At 45.2% G+C, this 17240-nt stretch overlaps 3 protein-coding genes across 3 annotated transcripts in view; 1 reads left to right on the top strand and 2 right to left on the bottom strand.

Moving 5' to 3' along the window:
* LOC311315831 (FERM, ARHGEF and pleckstrin domain-containing protein 1-like) overlaps positions 1–6805 on the top strand; it is a gene marked incomplete at its 5' end in the record, with an annotated part of 15806 nt that extends 9001 nt beyond the window's left edge. Inside the window, 5 exons of the mRNA XM_084446528.1 lie at positions 499–611; positions 2396–2559; positions 4554–4661; positions 5419–5570; positions 6218–6805. Of these exons, the coding sequence (XP_084302654.1) occupies positions 499–611; positions 2396–2559; positions 4554–4661; positions 5419–5570; positions 6218–6299 (619 nt within the window). The 3' untranslated portion in view covers positions 6300–6805. The remainder of the gene's footprint in view (positions 1–498; positions 612–2395; positions 2560–4553; positions 4662–5418; positions 5571–6217) is intronic.
* A 1206-nt stretch (positions 6806–8011) lies between these two features.
* Positions 8012–9620, bottom strand: LOC311315830 (gamma-glutamylaminecyclotransferase-like; the record flags this gene model as incomplete). The annotated part of the gene is made up of 2 exons (XM_084446527.1): positions 9477–9620; positions 8012–8515 (listed from the first exon to the last, which is right to left on the bottom strand). The coding sequence occupies exons 1-2, from the start codon at positions 9516–9518 to the stop codon at positions 8012–8014; spliced, it is 546 nt and encodes a 181-aa protein (XP_084302653.1). The 5' UTR covers positions 9519–9620.
* Positions 9621–10929: 1309 nt separating this feature from the next.
* LOC311315829 (gamma-glutamylaminecyclotransferase-like) lies at positions 10930–11412 on the bottom strand (the record flags this gene model as incomplete). Its single annotated transcript, XM_084446526.1, has 1 exon — positions 10930–11412. The coding sequence occupies one exon, from the start codon at positions 11410–11412 to the stop codon at positions 10930–10932; it is 483 nt and encodes a 160-aa protein (XP_084302652.1).
* Positions 11413–17240: the final 5828 nt, after the last annotated feature.

Raw genomic sequence — 17240 nt, 5'->3', positions numbered from 1 at the left:
AATAACCGGATGAAATATTCATCGGCGATAACTTGGCTCATAAAAGATGGAGGAACACCTAGTAACCTATTGTTGTGATCTTGGATTGAGTGAACATGTTTATTATAATCACTTCTCGATCATGTTTACATTGAATTTATTCAGGATATACATTATACAGACTAATATATCATATTAGCCATAGAATCCTCCTTCCCCCACAGACCTGGTTAGAAATACGATTTGAAATCATTTCATCTACCTATCTGTGCTTGATTATTTTGTCTGGCACAGTAGAACGAACAGGCTGTTCCCAAAAATGCAAACCCCGCCCACCCCGACACTCCAGTCAGACCCAAGCAAACGCTTAAAGTCAACCGAAAGGAATTCGGATAGTATTTGGACCCGGGTCTGTTCCCTGCCCTCCCTGCCCGCCCCCCACCCCGTAGTAGTGGTACCGGTAACGTCGTAACCAGCGGTACCGGCCGTGCTGAATGACGCTCGCTGCTCCCTCCCCAGCTCCTCGTCGGAGATGGAGAAGTGGGTGGAGGACATCCGGATGGCCATCGACCTGGCGGAGCAATGTGACGGTCCCTCGACCGACCTCCTGGCCACCAGCCCCACGGACAGCAGTGAGTTCCTGAGGCCCCCCTCCACACACACACACACACACACACACACACACACACACACACACACACACACACACACACACACACACACACACACACACACACACACCCAGTATAGCAACCCTACTAACACTACCCAAACATAGACCAGCATGCAGTGTTACAAATGTATATGACTACAGTCACATGCAACAGCCAAAACCGTTATTAACTGTTCTTAAACCTGTTATTAAGTGTTCAGCAACTTTCAGACAACTTTCAACTGTCGGCCATAGACGTATAATGTGTTGCGCTTAGCGGCGGCCAATTTTGCTTGGTTGCCCTTGACGTCGGTCAGTTATAGAGAAATAATCGACAGGTTGACTGCGTGACTTTCAGAGCGCCGTGTAATTAATCACTATAACCTCCAGCCTGACAGGAAGCCGTTAGAACCCCTGTCGGTATCAGATCTAACCTGAACGGCTAATTCAGCTTCCTTTAGCCTTTCAGAGACGGTAAGCATGAACACGCGTCTCACAACGATGTCGGACATCAATCAATCAATCAATCAAAGCGTTATTTGTATAGCGCATTTCATACACAGAGGTAACACTGCGCTTTACAGAGAACAAGGGAGGTGGGCACGGTACGACCCACCCCTCCATATTCCAGAGGGAAGCAAACCATGTGACTGAACACCGGCAGGTCTCCAGAGCCCCTCTGTACAACCACAACAATGCCCGTCTGTCCCCCCAAGGGACAGGAACCCGATCCGCGATGGGAGCCTTCCTTCCCACGTCTGTCCACTTTCTCTCTCTCTCTCCCTTTATCTCCGGCGGTCGACGAGACCGCGGGGTCTTTGTCCGCTATCGGGGGGCTGTCGTCGGAGGCCGGCGCGGTAATATGACGAGACCGGGGCCGCTCCGTTCGCCTTGTTCTCACGCTTGTGTTTTAACAGGTCCCGTCACGAGCGACAGTAAGACCTCTTTGATGTGAACTCTGATTGCGTCCTCTTTGTCCCCTGCTCCAAGGCCAAGTCCACAGCATGCACCGGTCTCTCTACAAAGGGATCGCTTTTCTGTGGTCAATAGTCACCTAGTAAGGGTCCGGACGGTATAGAAATGTACAGTATGAGGTTCATCTACTGTATGGTCGATAGAGTGCCTAAGCGGAAGCAGGAGAAAACCTTAAATCAGAAAAAACATGAATGGAACGGCGTGTTCATAAACTCATACGTTTGACTAATCAGTTATCTCGCAAGTTATCTGATATCAGCTAGCCGACGTTACACTCGTTTAACTCTCACCAAAACCTTGCGGAGCCGATCTCGCATGCCAGCTCTTACAGAACAGGCATTCCTGCAGCTCTCAACATGGCCAGACCAAGAAAGATTTTCACCTCTTTTAAGAATTTTAAACTCGTTCTGGAATAACTGCTTTACAATAATTGCGACTTTCTTCACTAAATGGATTGTTTATCGTCATTGACTACCGTACATATTTTTTCCTAATTAAGGTCCCGTGGGACGGCTCTTCCTGCTTCCTCGTTGGCAGTCTTATGTCCTCTGTTCTATCTTTTGTTTTGTTATGACAGAAAGGGCACAAAGCAGAAGCTCCTCATTGTTCTACGAGGAATAAAAACACAGCGACCGTTCTATAATACAGTCCGGTGATTTACCCGTTTGAAGGACTGGCGAGGCACTTCCTGGGTCCGCCCCGAGGGACTTCCTGGGTCGGCCGCCCCCCCCCCCCTTTCCCCGTTTCCGCTTCTTAACGTCTTCTTCTCTCCGCGGACGATTTTCCCAGGATCCCCAGAGGAGGGCGGGGTGGAGGCGGAGTCGGAGGAGGAGCTGGGCTCTTCGCGCACGTCTCTGGAGAGGCAGGCTCCTCACCGTGGAAACACCACCGTGCACGTGTGCTGGCACAGAAACACCAGCGTGTCCATGGTGGACTTTAGTGTGGCTGTGGAGGTACCTGTCACTGTGTGTGTATGTGTGTGTCTGTGTGTGTGTGTGTGTGTGTGTGTGTGTGTGTACTTGTTTAGCTAAATGTCCCCACAAGTAGTTAAACTACAGCCTTTGACCTTCAAGTTTTAAGGCTTGGGTTACAATTATGGTTATGGTTAGGATTAGGGGTCAAATGTTATGTTTAGGGTTAGGTTTAGTTTTATGTTTGGGGAGTTATGTTTAGGGTTCAGGTTAGGGGTGGTGATGGGTAAGCGTTTAGGGCTAGGGTTAAGTTTAGCGGTCCTCAGAAGTGCACAAAAACAAGTGTGTGCACCTGTGTGTGTGTGTGTGTTTACAAGCTCATTATATTAACGTTTTAAGCCCTCAACCCTAACTTTCCTCCTCTGGAGTGATATCCTCTAGTCTCAGACACATGTCCTTAAACCTGCAGTTTGCACTGCCGTTTGTGAACTTATCTCACACTCCTATTTTGTTTCTTTGACTTTTAAAGGACGTTTACAGCCATTTTCATGTAATTCCCATTTGCACATGGTAATTTGCGTTTTGGTGTTTGGGTTCATTTCTCTGAGGGAAAAGCTTAATGAACATGATGGCGTCCGTGTCGTGATGTGAGATGGAGGACGGTGCTCTGCTGTCCTGTCCTGTCCTGTCCAGGCCTCTCTGTGTTTCTGTCTCAACTGTCTCTTCTCACCGTGTCCTCACCGTCTCTCTCCTGCCTGGTTGACATTTCCAAAACGTCCCTTTTCCTCAAGCTTGTAGCCGTGAAGCGGTGTCTGTCTTCTCTTTCTGGGTGTCCCTAGCTGTTCAGCGTTCTCTATCTCCACGTCTGCCTGCCTGTCATTGGCCATCTGTCCTGTGTTGATGATCTCCGTCGAAACAACTGATCCGACTCATTCTCTCACTCTCTCTCTTTCCGTTTGTCTACCAACCACCCTCCCTCTATCCCCAAGTCTCTGTCCTACGTCTTCTTTCTCCCCTTAATGTATGTTTGTGTCCTTCTATCCCTGTCTGTCTGTCTCTCCGTCCCCTTGTCTGTCTGTCCCGCTGTGGGTAGGGGACCCTAGTCCAGTCAGGGACTCTGAGGGGTCCTTCGTTAGGCCAGGCAGGATACAGGGGCCCGTGGCCCTCTCTGTGGTCTGCTGGTACCGAGCTCACAGCCTGTCCTTTACCGACACCTGCAGGAGTAGAGAGGTACTGCAATAGGACCTGAATGCACGGTGCCGCTGGCGCCACACACTGGCTTCTTCCAGTACTACAACAAACCTGTTTTGGCTTTTTTTTTTTTAGACATCACAATATATGTAGAAGGTAAAACACAACAGACATTGATGACGAGATCGAGATAAATAGTCAGGAAGTGGCTCATGGACATGGGTAGAGGAATAGCCCCTATACACTAGGAGTTTAATCAGTTTTTTTTAGTAATTATAGGATGTAGAATTCTAGCTATAGGGTAGCTTCTCTAATGTAATGTTTTAAATGTATGTTTTTATGTCATGTTTGTTTTTGCTGTGGCCTCACAGCCCCTGGGACCAGGATGGAAATAAGGGTTTTCTCTTTCTCATGTTATCCTTTGGATTCTTGTTTGTGTTTTTGAATCCATCAATAAATCAAATCAAATCAGTGGATGGCACCAATTCTTCAATTGCTGCCAAGTAATTAAATTGGAATTTAATTATTTGTTGGCTTCTCCGCATGTTGTGAATTCATCGTTGTCCAGTAACTCGCATGAATGCGCATGTTGCTGCCGTCTTTACGTTCCTCTTAGAGTCAGTCCCCAGATAGCAAGCGGATCTGGGCCATATACAGGCCAGATCTGGCCCTTGTGGCTTAGTTCCGGCCCATATATGGCCCAGAATCATTACACATCCGCTTGCTATCTGGGTCTCCATCTTTTCACCTTTTTCTTATCAAGGTAGAGGGCCTAGGCTGTAAACTAGCTACCATGGACACAGTGTTTACACTCTCCCCTCTCCTCTGCCTCTCTCCCCCCTCAGAACCAGCTGTCAGGGAACCTGCTGAGGAAGTTTAAAAATAGTAACGGCTGGCAAAAACTCTGGGTGGTCTTCACCAACTTCAGCCTGTTTTTCTACAAGTCACACCAGGTGAGCTCTGTCTACGCCATTGTTGGTCTATTCTCTCTTCTCTCGGCATCAAGATATACGGGCGTTTCAATCTCCCTTTAAAAGGAGCCGTACTGTAAGTGCTATACAAACTAGACTGGTGTGGATTAATTAACTTATTATTAAGTGATTCGTCGTAGTAGGCGTCTTCTTTGCAGTGGTTGTTACAGCTTCTTGTGTTTTGAGATATAACGAGGTACACAAGCAGCACACTTCAAGGAAGGAACTAATCAGAATAGGGAGGCACGATATATCGGCGATCATATCGGTATCGGACAATGTTTGTCATTTTTAATATATCGGTATCGGTCCGATGTGCAAAACAGGGCCGATGTGAACAGCAGATCATTATTTCTGTCTAGCTGCTCTTGCGTGTTGTTTTTGAGAGGAAACAATGTGGTAAATCTATGATTTATCGGCTTTTCCGAATGTTTTGGAAATGGAGACAGTGTTTACATGTGTATAACATTTTATTATCATAGAAACTTGTTTTTATACAGTACATATCGACGTCGGTAAATATCGGTTATCGGCCATGACAGCAATTTTAATATCTGTTATCGGTATCGACCAAAATGTTCATATCGGCGGTGCATCCCTAAATAAGTCTGTATCACAATACATTTACTACGGTCAATTTCGGTTTTAATTTGGTCCACCTGTGGCCACAGGGTGCCGACAGATGGCCCTCCCTTAATCCGAAGCTCTCTGCCGCTGTGCTCTCCGCCGTGTTCCCCAGGATGACTACCCCCTGGCCAGCCTCCCGCTGCTGGGCTACTCGGTCACCGTGCCCTCCGAGGCCGAGAACATCCACAAGGACTACGTCTTCAAGCTCCACTTCAAGTCCCACGTCTACTACTTCCGATCGGAGAGCGAGTACACCTTCGAGAGGTGAGCACCGCCGGTAACCTTGTAACCTCGGGTCCCCGTTAGGAGGCTGCGCCCTCGGCTCTTTTGAGGTGGTGCGTTTGTTGGATGATTTAATGTTTCATTATAATGAAGATAACTCTTAAGAACTTGTCGTCTTCTGTCCGTGAGTTAAACCTCATTTCATTTCCGGAATTGTGTGGAATCGACCGTGACGACGTGGTCTTGGGATATGTTTGGTCCGTGCATAGTCTCGCGTTACTTACTTACTGAATCCTCTCTGTTCCTTGAGGAACATGAGGCTGATAGTCTCGCGTAGCCAAACTTTCTCCACACTTAGTTTTGCGCTGGAGAAGGGTCTGGCTACACACGATTATCATTTGGAGATACGGGGGGAAAAAAAAGCTGTATATGTCTTTAAACCAATCATAATCGTCTTGGGCGTCGCCATATGAGCTTGTTTTTTTTCCAACGGTGCCCTTGCAGAATAGCGTTAGGAGATTGAATCTGATTGGTGCCGCTGGAATTGAGCGGCACCAATGAGAGGCTCATCTCAAAAACCGACATCTTTTGAGTCAGACTAGGTCCTGCGTAGCGTGGTGTGGCGCTTGGTTGTCGTGCGTCACCGATGTCACCCTCACCCTGTCACCCTCACCCTGTCACCCTACCAGGTGGATGGAGGTGATCCGCAGCGCCACCTGCTCCCCAAGCCGTGTCCTCCCCCACAGCCGAAAGGACCCTCACCCCTACTGACCAGAGAGCCAGCGGGCGACCCCTCCTCCCCTCATCCGTCACGTCTCTCCATCCTGCCCCATCCCTCCATCCTGCCCCATCCCTCCATCCTGCCCCATCCCACATCTCTCCATCCTGCCCCATCTCTCCATCCTGCCCCATCCCACATCTCTCCATCCTGCCCCATCCCTCCATCCTGCCCCATGCCTCCATCCCACCATCCTGCCCCATGCCTCCATCCCACCATCCTGCCCCATCCCTTCATCCTGCCCCATCTCTCCATCCTGCCCCATCCCTCCATCCTGCCCCATCCCTCCATCCTGCCCCATCCCTCCTCACGCGTTTCCAGGATCTGCCTCTAAACGTCACTGAGAAGATCCAGCTCACTTGATTTTTCCAGATTATTTAATCCCCACTAGTGTCTAGACACCATCTTTATTTAATCACCAGTGTCTAGACACCATCTTTATTTAATCACTAGTGTCTAGACACCATCTTTGCAATAACGGTCGCACCCCCATTCATGTCATTTCACCGTAATAAACCGGCATGGAACTATATTGCCGGATTTTTAAAAAACATTTTTTATATCGCCGGATTTTTTTTTTTAAACTCATTTTTTATATTTCCTTCTGAGGGTGCCATTGCTCCTTGGTAATGTTTGTATATTCACAATCTATGCTTTTTAATGGATGTCATATCTGTCAGTACAAAAAAGACAACAGTCGAATGCTTTGAAGCAGATTACACTTTCTTTGTTTTGTATGACATAATTTTGTACATTTTCAATACAGACTGTGAAGCATTCAATTCTCTGATTTAATCATTGATTCATTCTGTTCCAAGAGTTTCATTCACATTTTATCGGTCAGTAATTTCTTTTTTCCTGACACTTTCTTAAAGGGACGGTATTTGCTTTGAGGTTCAACTGCCTGAGTGCCAAACAAATCCTTTTTTTCAAGGTTTCTGACTAACCGTACGCCTTTGTCATCTCTTTTCTTCTGGCCAACTTGAGATAAAAGAAAGTATAGTATGTAGGCTGGTGAGTGGACAGGTTCACATTAAGAAAATAAGATATACTGAAATATATTTAGCTAATTCCAATTGTAGTGCATTACCTGTTTGGAAGGCCCTGAGAATATTGATCAGTGTTCCATCATGTGAAAAGTATTAGAATGAGGAGGACGCTGTATTTCCTCCAAAAGACAAACTCACTGGACTTAAAAGCAATAAAAAGTGAAAGTTGAAAACGACTGGACTTCTTCTAAATTCTTAATAAAATTAACAAATTAACAGAGAACTTTTGCACATTGTCTCATGCAAATAAAGCTTTGATTGATTGATTGGTTGATGCTCCACCCTGTCGGGTCATCAAAAGATGTGGATCAGACATTCACCCCAGTACTTCAATCATTATTATTCACCCCAGTACTTCAATCATTATTATGTCAGGAGTGTTAGTCGCCAAGGTAGGCTATTCCATTTAAGTAGAACTACAGTAGCCCCACAGGAAGTGGGAACTAGCACAAGCAGACTCCCCTCCACCAAATTACAGGTTTTGCAGTGGCTGGTTTAGACTCACAGAGGTATCAGAAATGTAAAATGTTTGTACGAATCTAGCTATGATGCCTAATCCTGACGCCTACCATGTCTTGTACTATATATATACGATCTCTGTGTGTGTATATATATATATATGTGTATATATATATATATATATATAACTATGACTCCTAATCCTGACTTGCTCCCCTGTCTCTGGACTCCCTGGTCTGATAGACCAGTCCATGATCTCCATTAGAATCATAGCTCTCATAGTTGTCCAGTTTGGCCCACTCTGGTTGGTAGGTGGTGGTGCTATAGACGAACGCCTCCATCATGCTTCCTGCCGACGGATCCCCCTCTCCCTGTCCCACCCATCCGTTCACCTCCAGCTGGACCGGGGTCCGTTGGTACATGGTTGGGCAGCTCTCAAAGTCGTCCAGAAACTCAAGCATTTGGGCGTCGACGCTGTAGACCTCTCCCTTCACGCGCTGTCCCTCTCCGGGGATGTTGAGAAGGAACGGGATGTTGTACTTTCCAGCAATCACCAGCGGGTACTTCTCCACTGTGGTGGCGTGACCCAGGAAGTCGGCTCGCCCGTTGGACTTGTCCAGCATCCTGAAGTAGTTGGGCTGACCCTTCTTCAATGTGCCATATACAAATATTTGCGTCATCTGGGCCAAGGGTAGACAGATCTGAAAATGTGAAAAAAGTCAGCAAGCTAGTAGTCCCGACGGAGACGGGTCTGGCTGGACATATTACTAGTCTGGCTGGACATATTATTAGTCTGGCTGGACATATTAATAGTCTGGCTGGACATATTACTAGTCTGGCTGGACATATTACTAGTCTGGCTGGACATATTACTAGTCTGGCTGGACATGTTACTAGTCTGGCTGGACATATTACTAGTCTGGCTGGACATATTACTAGTCTGGCTGGACATATTACTAGTCTGGCTGGACATATTACTAGTCTGGCTGGACATGTTACTAGTCTGGCTGGACATATAACTAGTCTGGCTGGACATATTACTATTCTGCAATAGGTGGGGAACGCAGTATTTGTTTTAAACGCGTGATTTTTTTCCCAACCAACTTCTGCCATAACCACGCCCCCGCGAGTTTTCATTGGGTTAGGGTTAGGTTAGGGTTAGGGTTGTCCAATGAAAACTCGCGGGGGCGTGGTTATGGCAGAAGTTGGTTGGAAAAAAAATGACGCGTTTTAAACGCTGCTGTCATGGGTGCTGCGCTGTGATTGGACGGCAGCACGCTGCTGTCATGGGTGCTGCGCTGTGATTGGACGGCAGCACGCAGCAGCAGCGTAGAAGAAGACGAGCGTTTGGCGGTGATTCATTTTGTGAAAATATGAGCCGGTTTTGAGCGTAAGATTGAACATGTTTATTAGCAGCGCATTTCTTTAAAAACCATGCGTTTTTGAAGACGCAACCCTCCTGCTTTTGTGAGTACCTTTGAAAATTCTCTGCGATGCGATACTTTATCGAGTAGTTTTGATCCGATAACCAGGCGGAGTGACCGTTGAACCCATATTAATAGAACCTGATTTCGCTAACGGGAGCCGATAAGGGACATCTAGTCCGTCAGGTTCGCAGTCGTGTGAGGGGCTACTCTTTGCCCTGTAGTGGATGCTACTCACCAAAAGATTCGTGAAAAGAGCGACTCCTCGTAATGCTCTCATTGGGTCTTCACAGAAGTTCTACAAAGTCAGATGGGTAGCTAACTGGATGCCTCTAGGATGCTGGAGGGATTGGATCTACCTTCCGAAGCAAAGTGCACTTCCTTGCTTCTACTCGGCAAAAATCACGTGATCGTCCGAACGCTTACGTCACTCAAGGGACCAAGAACACAGATGTTTTTGTACTCTCGCGAGCTTTGCTGTGTGCATTTGGAGATAAAATAGTATGCAGAGATGCGCTTTAGTGGCCGCATTATGTATTTGTATTTCAGAATCAGATTCAGATTTATTTTAGCCAGGTAGGTTTTCATGCATACTAGGAATTTGTTCTGGACTGTGCAAATCAATTTTATTTCTAAAGCACATTAAAAACAACTCATGTTGACCAAGGTGCTGTACAAGTCAAAGCAAGCAGTAAAAATACAATACGAATCACACACACGCGCACACACACACACACACACACACACACACACACACACACACACACACAAAAACAACAAAAAACAAAAACGGACATATGCATCAACACATGTACAAAATGAGAGCACATAGGCACATTAAATAAAATAATAACATCACATATAACCACATCAGATTAATCCAAGTGTGAGAGAATATAAGAAGTAGCCAGTCTGGGCTGGGCTGGCTTGTTTCTCTGCAGGACTGGTAAGAACTATAGGATGGAACCAGCTAGCCATGCCACTGAAACAGCTGTGAACCCAAATGACATGAAATAATGTCTGATAAATTAAGATAGATCTTGTCACCTGGACACATCAGTTCCAATGCCTCCAATATAAATCTAGCATAATACGACTGTGATAGGCAGTTAGCTCATGAGCTCACAACTAGCTTCAGTAGCTGTCGGTGGTTAAAGCAGTTACATGGATGATTCCTGTAACGTCAGCTATTTTGTTGCTGTTAGTTCAACTTTTGTCTCTCAACAAAAGACATTACCTGCCCTATGCACTTCCCTTTAGGCGGCTGTGGCTCAGTGGTAGAGCGGGTCGTCCAATGATTGTAGGGTCGGCGGTTCGAATCCCGCCTCCTCCTGTCCACATGTCGAAGTGTCCTTGGGCAAGACACTGAACCCCAAATTGCTCCCAATGAGCAGGTTAGCACCTTGCATGGCAGCTGCCGCCATTGGTGTGTGAATGGGTGAATGAGAGGCCATTGTAAAGCGCTTTGGATAAAAGCGCTATATAAGTGCAGTCCATTTACCATTTACCAAGTAGACCAAGACATACATCTACTTGATTGAGTCAGCAGGTAGCATTGTTGTTTGTAAATAGCTAAGTGTTAATAGGCCTGCCTACTATGGCTTGTACTATATATATATGATCTGTGTGTGTGTGTGTGTGTGTGTGTGTGTGTGTGTGTATATATATATCTATATATATATCTATGACGCCTAATCCTGACTTGCTCCCGTGTCTCTGGACTCCCTGGTCTGATAGACCAGTCCATGATCTCCATTAGAATCATAGCTCTCATAGTTGTCCAGTTTGGCCCACTCTGGTTGGTAGGTGGTGGTGCTGTAGACGAACGCCTCCATCATGCTTCCTGCCGACGGATCCCCCTCTCCCTGTCCCACCCATCCGTTCACCTCCAGCTGGACCGGGGTCCGTTGGTACTTGGTTGGGCAGCTCTCAAAGTCGTCCAGAAACTCAAGCATTTGGGAGTGGACGCTGTAGACCTCTCCCTTCACGCGCTGTCCCTCTCCGGGAATGTTGAGAAGGAACGGAGTGTTGTATTTTCCAGCAATCACCAGCGGGTACTTCTCCACTGTGGTGGCGTGACCCAGGAAGTCGGCTCGCCCGTTGGACTTGTCCAGCATCCTGAAGTAGTTGGGCTGACCCTTCTTCAATGTGCCATATACAAATATTTGCGTCATCTGGGCCAAGGGTAGACAGATCTGAAAATGTGGAAAAAGTCAGCAAGCTAGCAGAGATGTTCCGTTGGTTTACTGTCAAATCCAGAACACTGACCGAGGTTGGGAGGATCAAACCGCCTTCCCTCCCTAAAACACTTTATTCAAAGGACAGGCATGTTCTTGTGTGATTTGAGTTAGTCACACTGGTCATATCGTTAAGCAGAGGGTTCAGTAGTGCTTCAGGGTGTACTAGCCTCGCGTGACGTTTCTATTTGCTTGGTTTCTGGTCTAGCTAGTTCCAGTCTAATAGAGTAACCTACATCCAAAGCCCCCTGGAAGTGGGCCAGGCCACGGGTGTCATGGCAGCAGTGACATGCAGATATATGCTGTTAAACGGAACTATCTACTTTAGTTACTACCTAGAAGCCAAGGCAGCCTAGCTAGGAGAGATTATTATCTCCGATTGTTTTTCACTGCTGTTGTTTTCTCGTTTGGAAATACATGGAAGTGAAAGCAACTGACGGCTAACTATGGCTCATTCACTTCCATGTATTTCCAAACGCGAAAACAATGGCAGTGAAAAACAATTGGAGTCTGGTAATGATGATTTCTGACTTTAAAGTCAGAATTTCTGAGAAAAAAGTCAGAAATAACTTCTGAGATTAAAGTCAGAAATAACTTCTGAGATTAAAGTCAGAATTTCTGAGATTAAAGTCAGAATTTCTGAGAAAAAAAAGGAATTTCTGAACTCAGAAGCTTAAAAAAAAAAAAAAACTCCGCTGTTGGCCAAACTTTATTGATTCTGATGATCATAGTTGATTTTCAATCACAATCCGAATTATGAAAATATTTTTCTTAAATTCCATTGACTTTGATTGGAGGAATGAAGCAATTTCGAAAATTTGAAAGAAGGCGAAATACTGTTTGAAATTCTCACAGTTGGTAGATTTATTATTGTAAAAACACTCAAGTTTTTGTTTGGATAACTTCACCGAAATGGTTTCGTAGTAAATATTAGAAAATCCTGTCTATGGGAGTTTACATTGAAACTCCTCTCCGATAGGAACAAATCCGCTAGGGGCGCATGTTTTCACTTTCCCTCCCTATGTATCGAGCCGATTTTAGAAATATACTGTGAACGAGCCTCGGGGACGCTGGGCGCACGTTCATGAGTCCTGCGAACTCGCTTGTGCTCATCCAGGCTGTTGTCATCTCCCGCCTGGACTCCTGCAACTCCCTACTTGCTGACACCCTGCGGCGTTGGCCATCAGACTCCTGGAGAAAGCTGCTGCTCACCTGGTGTTCAACGGCTCCAGGCTCTTCCACACAACTTCTCTTCTCCGTTCTCACCACTGGCTTCTTGTGCAGCACCCTTCCAGTTTAGGACTCTGCTGCTAGCCTACAGGGCAAGGACATGAACAGCCCCTTCCCACTGACGTCAGAACAGAGCCAATAATACACACTCTTCATAGTGAGTTCATTGTTTGTAAATAACAAAGTGTTAACTACAGTAGGATATATATATATATGATCTTGTACTATATATATATTCATATATATAGATAGATAGAGCTTGTACTATATATATATATATGATCTTGATATTCATATGAACATATGATAAGTAGCCTACAGTTTAGTATTGGCCCTTAGAAGTAAATTGTAACATTGCTCTTATAGATACAGTAGGCTAAGTGTAGGCAGACCTGAAAAACCAATCGTAAAAAAAACAGAACAACTGTAAACATAGCACTTGACAGAATCAGGTAATACACAACTCATAACTCAAACCTTTCCTAAATGCTTTATTAGACACACAGTCACGCTACAATGGTGCAACCGAATAGCAAACATGCGGGTAACATCTCTTCCCGAAGCAAAAGAGCTACAGGTGTTAAGAAATGATAGATAACATCCCTCTGTCCTATTCTGTTTCAAGCCTACTAGGACATCATTTACAGTAGGTAGAATGGGACAGGCACAGTTAATTCCATTAAATTGAAAGTCAGCATACCATTAGTGAATAGTTAAAACCTGGCGTCAAAACCTGTCCAGAACTGGCAATAAAACCCTGCTGTGAAGTGAAAGCAGACACCGATTAGAAACTGGGCCTCCTGTACGCTAAAAGGCTTTTATGTTGAGTGAAAGAGTACCCTTCACCACACTTTCGCAGGAAATTGACTGGCTTTATTGAAAAATGTTTATTGAAAAATGCCAAGAGCAAGCCTCGTCAGATTTTAATGTGAGGAGAGAGCCGCACACAATAGTGTGTGGCGATAGAGGGAGCTCGGAATGAGGGTTTATTAGAATCCAACACATTAACCCGTACATCTGATCAGTCCCGTTATAATGAACTGCTTATTATCAACCATGAATCACTTCCTGTAAGGCCATAATCGGCACAGACTGCTGTCTGTTGGCATAAACAGGGAAATTAACAGATTTTTACTGCACCATCTGGTGCTATTGTCACTCGGGGATTGCCATAGTGCTGGGATGAGGTGGTTTCCTGCCAGGATCTTTGGCTCAAGTGGTGGAGACAGCAGACATGCGTCTAGAGGATGCGGGCTGAGATGAGGAGGAGGAAGGGTGATGCGAGGCAGGGCCTAATACCCGGCACCCATACTAGAGGCTCCTGCTTGGGTTTGATCTCACTCTCAACGGTCGTTTTGGTCCATATGCCCTCTTACACTTTGTGTAATCGCGTACAAGTAAACCATGCATGGTTCAATATTAATTCTGCCAGTCATCTAGTATATGTATCTTAATGTATACATATTGATAGGTTACTGTTCGCGGTTCTGTCGTCGCATGTCTGGTAGGCTACACAAACAAATCAGTAGGCTAGTAGTTTGCATGACTAGAGTGAGTCATGATTAGAAGTAAAGTCCTTGATTTGAAAAATGCACCACTGCTTTTAACAAGACTCAGTTGAAATCAATCTGTCAATCAACGTCAACTATCAATCAAACTACCAGTGGCCAATTACATTTTAGGGGTGGCACCCAGGGTGGCCAATCAGACATCAGGCGTGGCCAGTGCCCCCCTGGACACCCCTCTGGCTCTGCCCCTGATTGATAGCCTATTAAAGTCACACAGAAATGAAAAAAGCATTCTGTCCCATTTTGGTTCACATAATTGGTCATAGTGTTCACCTATTCAACGATGTATGCCCCAAAAAATAAAAAATTCTACTTTTGTTGTAATCTTATATCAAAGTATATAATTTCTTATACTTCCTGGAAAACGGTAGGTCACGTGCAATTACGACACCAGGTACCTTAGATTTTAGGCCAATAATATCACGACATCCATCCTGTCAATCAAAACGTCAACTACTCTGCAGCCTCAAGTGTTGAACATCCTGCCCGCTCGTACGGAAGTACGGAAGCAAGATGTTCTCCAACTTCCCTTTCTGTGCGACTTGAACTGGCATGCATTCAGACAAGCCGTTATGTTCTTTCACACATGAACGGTTTCTGTCCCTCTCTGTTTCACCAAAGCTGTGGGAGTCTCTGATTACTCAAATCACGCTTGACTGTCTCTGTTGATGAATCGTAGCCGCGGCTATTCGTATGGCCACCGTGGGTAACGCACTCCCAGGCTGGGGACACACCATGGATGTAACACAAACACACACACACACATACGCGCGCGCGCACAAACACGCACTGCCTGCATGTTATGCTAATTGATTTTCTTAATGAAGAGCAGTTCACTTGAGAAGACTAACAGACGGGTGCTTATTAGTGCAGAGCTGCGGGTTAACTGTGTACTGATCTGACACGGAGGAGATGAGATACAAGATTACAATCTGTGTGTTTTCAGACATTAAATAGAACCAGTTACCATCTGCTAATAGATGCGTGAGGTTCATTGTTTGAGAGAATAATTGTCCATACTTCAGGCTATGTATTCTCGTCTTGCCGCTGTAGTTTCTACTGTAGAAGTACACCATGCAAGGTTTTTAAAGTTGGTTTTGCACGCTGTGCTATGCAGCCTTCAAATAATACAATGCTAATTCATGCACTGTTTTGAGTTGGGTTCCCTTCCTTGGAAAGATCCGTTCAGCCAACATTGATTTGAAATGAATAATTATCACTATATACACAACAGCACACTGTGTGCGTGCATGAGGGATTTGAAGGGCAGTCAATATGCTGAGAATGTTCTGCCCCCAAAAACAGTAATGTTGAGTTCAGATGGACCAAATTATTTATGATTAATACGATTATTCCGCCCCCAACTGTCTCCAATGGAACAAGGAAAAAACATAATGTGTGAGCTTGATTTGAGTTCCCCTCTGTGTTGATTATGTATGAATTGTGTTGATTATCTATGAATATCTATAACCTTTAAATGTTGAGTTATTCATTGTGTTATATTGAGGGACACACTTTCTCTGCACTGCCAGTAGGTGTCCCTGTACCTCTTTATGTAAATGTGTTTGACAGTGCTTTATAAATGATTGTTCCTCTTCAGACAGAGAGGGAGAGAGAGAGGGAGAGAGAGTGAGTGAGAGGGGAAGAGAGCGGGATTGAGAGGGGGAGAGAGGGAGGGATTGAGAGGGGGAGAGAGAGAGGGATTGAGAGGGGGAGAGCGGGAGAGAGAGTGCTTCTCAGAATACAGAGTCCCACGAAGTGAAATGGACAGCCATAATAATCTGTCTCACTGGAATATAAAGCAATTACTATTTCATATACACATCAGCCAGCCAGCTCCCAGGGGGTTCGGAGATAACGTGATCTGTTTTAACAGCAGCTTAAGAATATGCACTCTTTAAGATACATCCACAACAACATCATTATCAACAACAACAGCTGCAGCATCAACAGCAATCATGTTGGTATTGCTTCCCAAATTGAACTTGAATTGAAAACCAAGAAGCAGACATTTCAGTCCCAAGCAATAAGGACACTGTCTCCGCCCCCTACCCATCACCTGGGCCCTCGCAACCAAGGCGACTGCATGACAAGTAGTTTTGGGAAAGTAATTTTAGTCTATTGCAAAGTACACAAGACATCGCCCGGTGGTTAGTTGAGCTCGTTAAGCGGTGGTTAGTTGAGCTCGTTAAGCGGTGGTTAGTTGAGCTCGTTAAGCGCGTGTCACTCAGGGAGAGAGGAAGAGAGAGAGTGTAGTAATTTAGAGAAGTAATTTTAGAGGAAGAGAGAGAGTGTAGTAATTTAGAGAAGTAATTTTAGAGGAAGAGAGAGAGTGTAGTAATTTAGAGAAGTAATTTTAGAGGAGAGAGAGAGTGTAGTAATTTAGAGAAGTAATTTTAGTCTATTGCAAACTACACAAGACATCGCCCGGTGGTTAGTTGAGCTCGTTAAGCGTGGTTAGTTGAGCTCGTTAAGCGCATGTCACTCAGGAAGAGAGGAAGAGAGAGAGTGTGGGAGTGAAGCCGAGGCTTTCATATAGTCGACCGTGCACTTTGACCATGAAACACCATGCCTCTGGCTGGTAGGTTAGACAAACAAAGCACTCGAAACACACACACACACACACCAAACAGGGTTTTCAGGGCTCATCTGCTTCTTTTTTTCACCTCGATTACTGTCACCATGAATAAATTTCGCCTGCAGTATAGCAGAATTGTGTTAGTAAATGCAATAGCCTAATATTTGTCTGCAAATCTCTTCATCGGTCGACAAAAATGATAGGAGACAGAAGGCATATCAGGGATGTTTTTCCTTATCATTTTTTCCGACAAGGAACATATTGATATCTCTCTCTGGCGAAAGAGAGTGTATTTCTAGGTCTTAACTTGGTTGAATGAAATATGAATAATAATAGTAATAATGTAGATACTGTTATTTGATTGTAGGAGTTTTGAGAATTTCCAAGAC

Source organism: Borostomias antarcticus, assembly GCF_949987555.1.
Source record: "Borostomias antarcticus genome assembly, chromosome: 12".
Lineage (NCBI taxonomy): Eukaryota > Metazoa > Chordata > Actinopteri > Stomiiformes > Stomiidae > Borostomias > Borostomias antarcticus.
The sequence above is the reverse complement of the archived record's forward strand: the minus strand, read 5'-3'. Positions and strand labels throughout refer to the sequence as shown.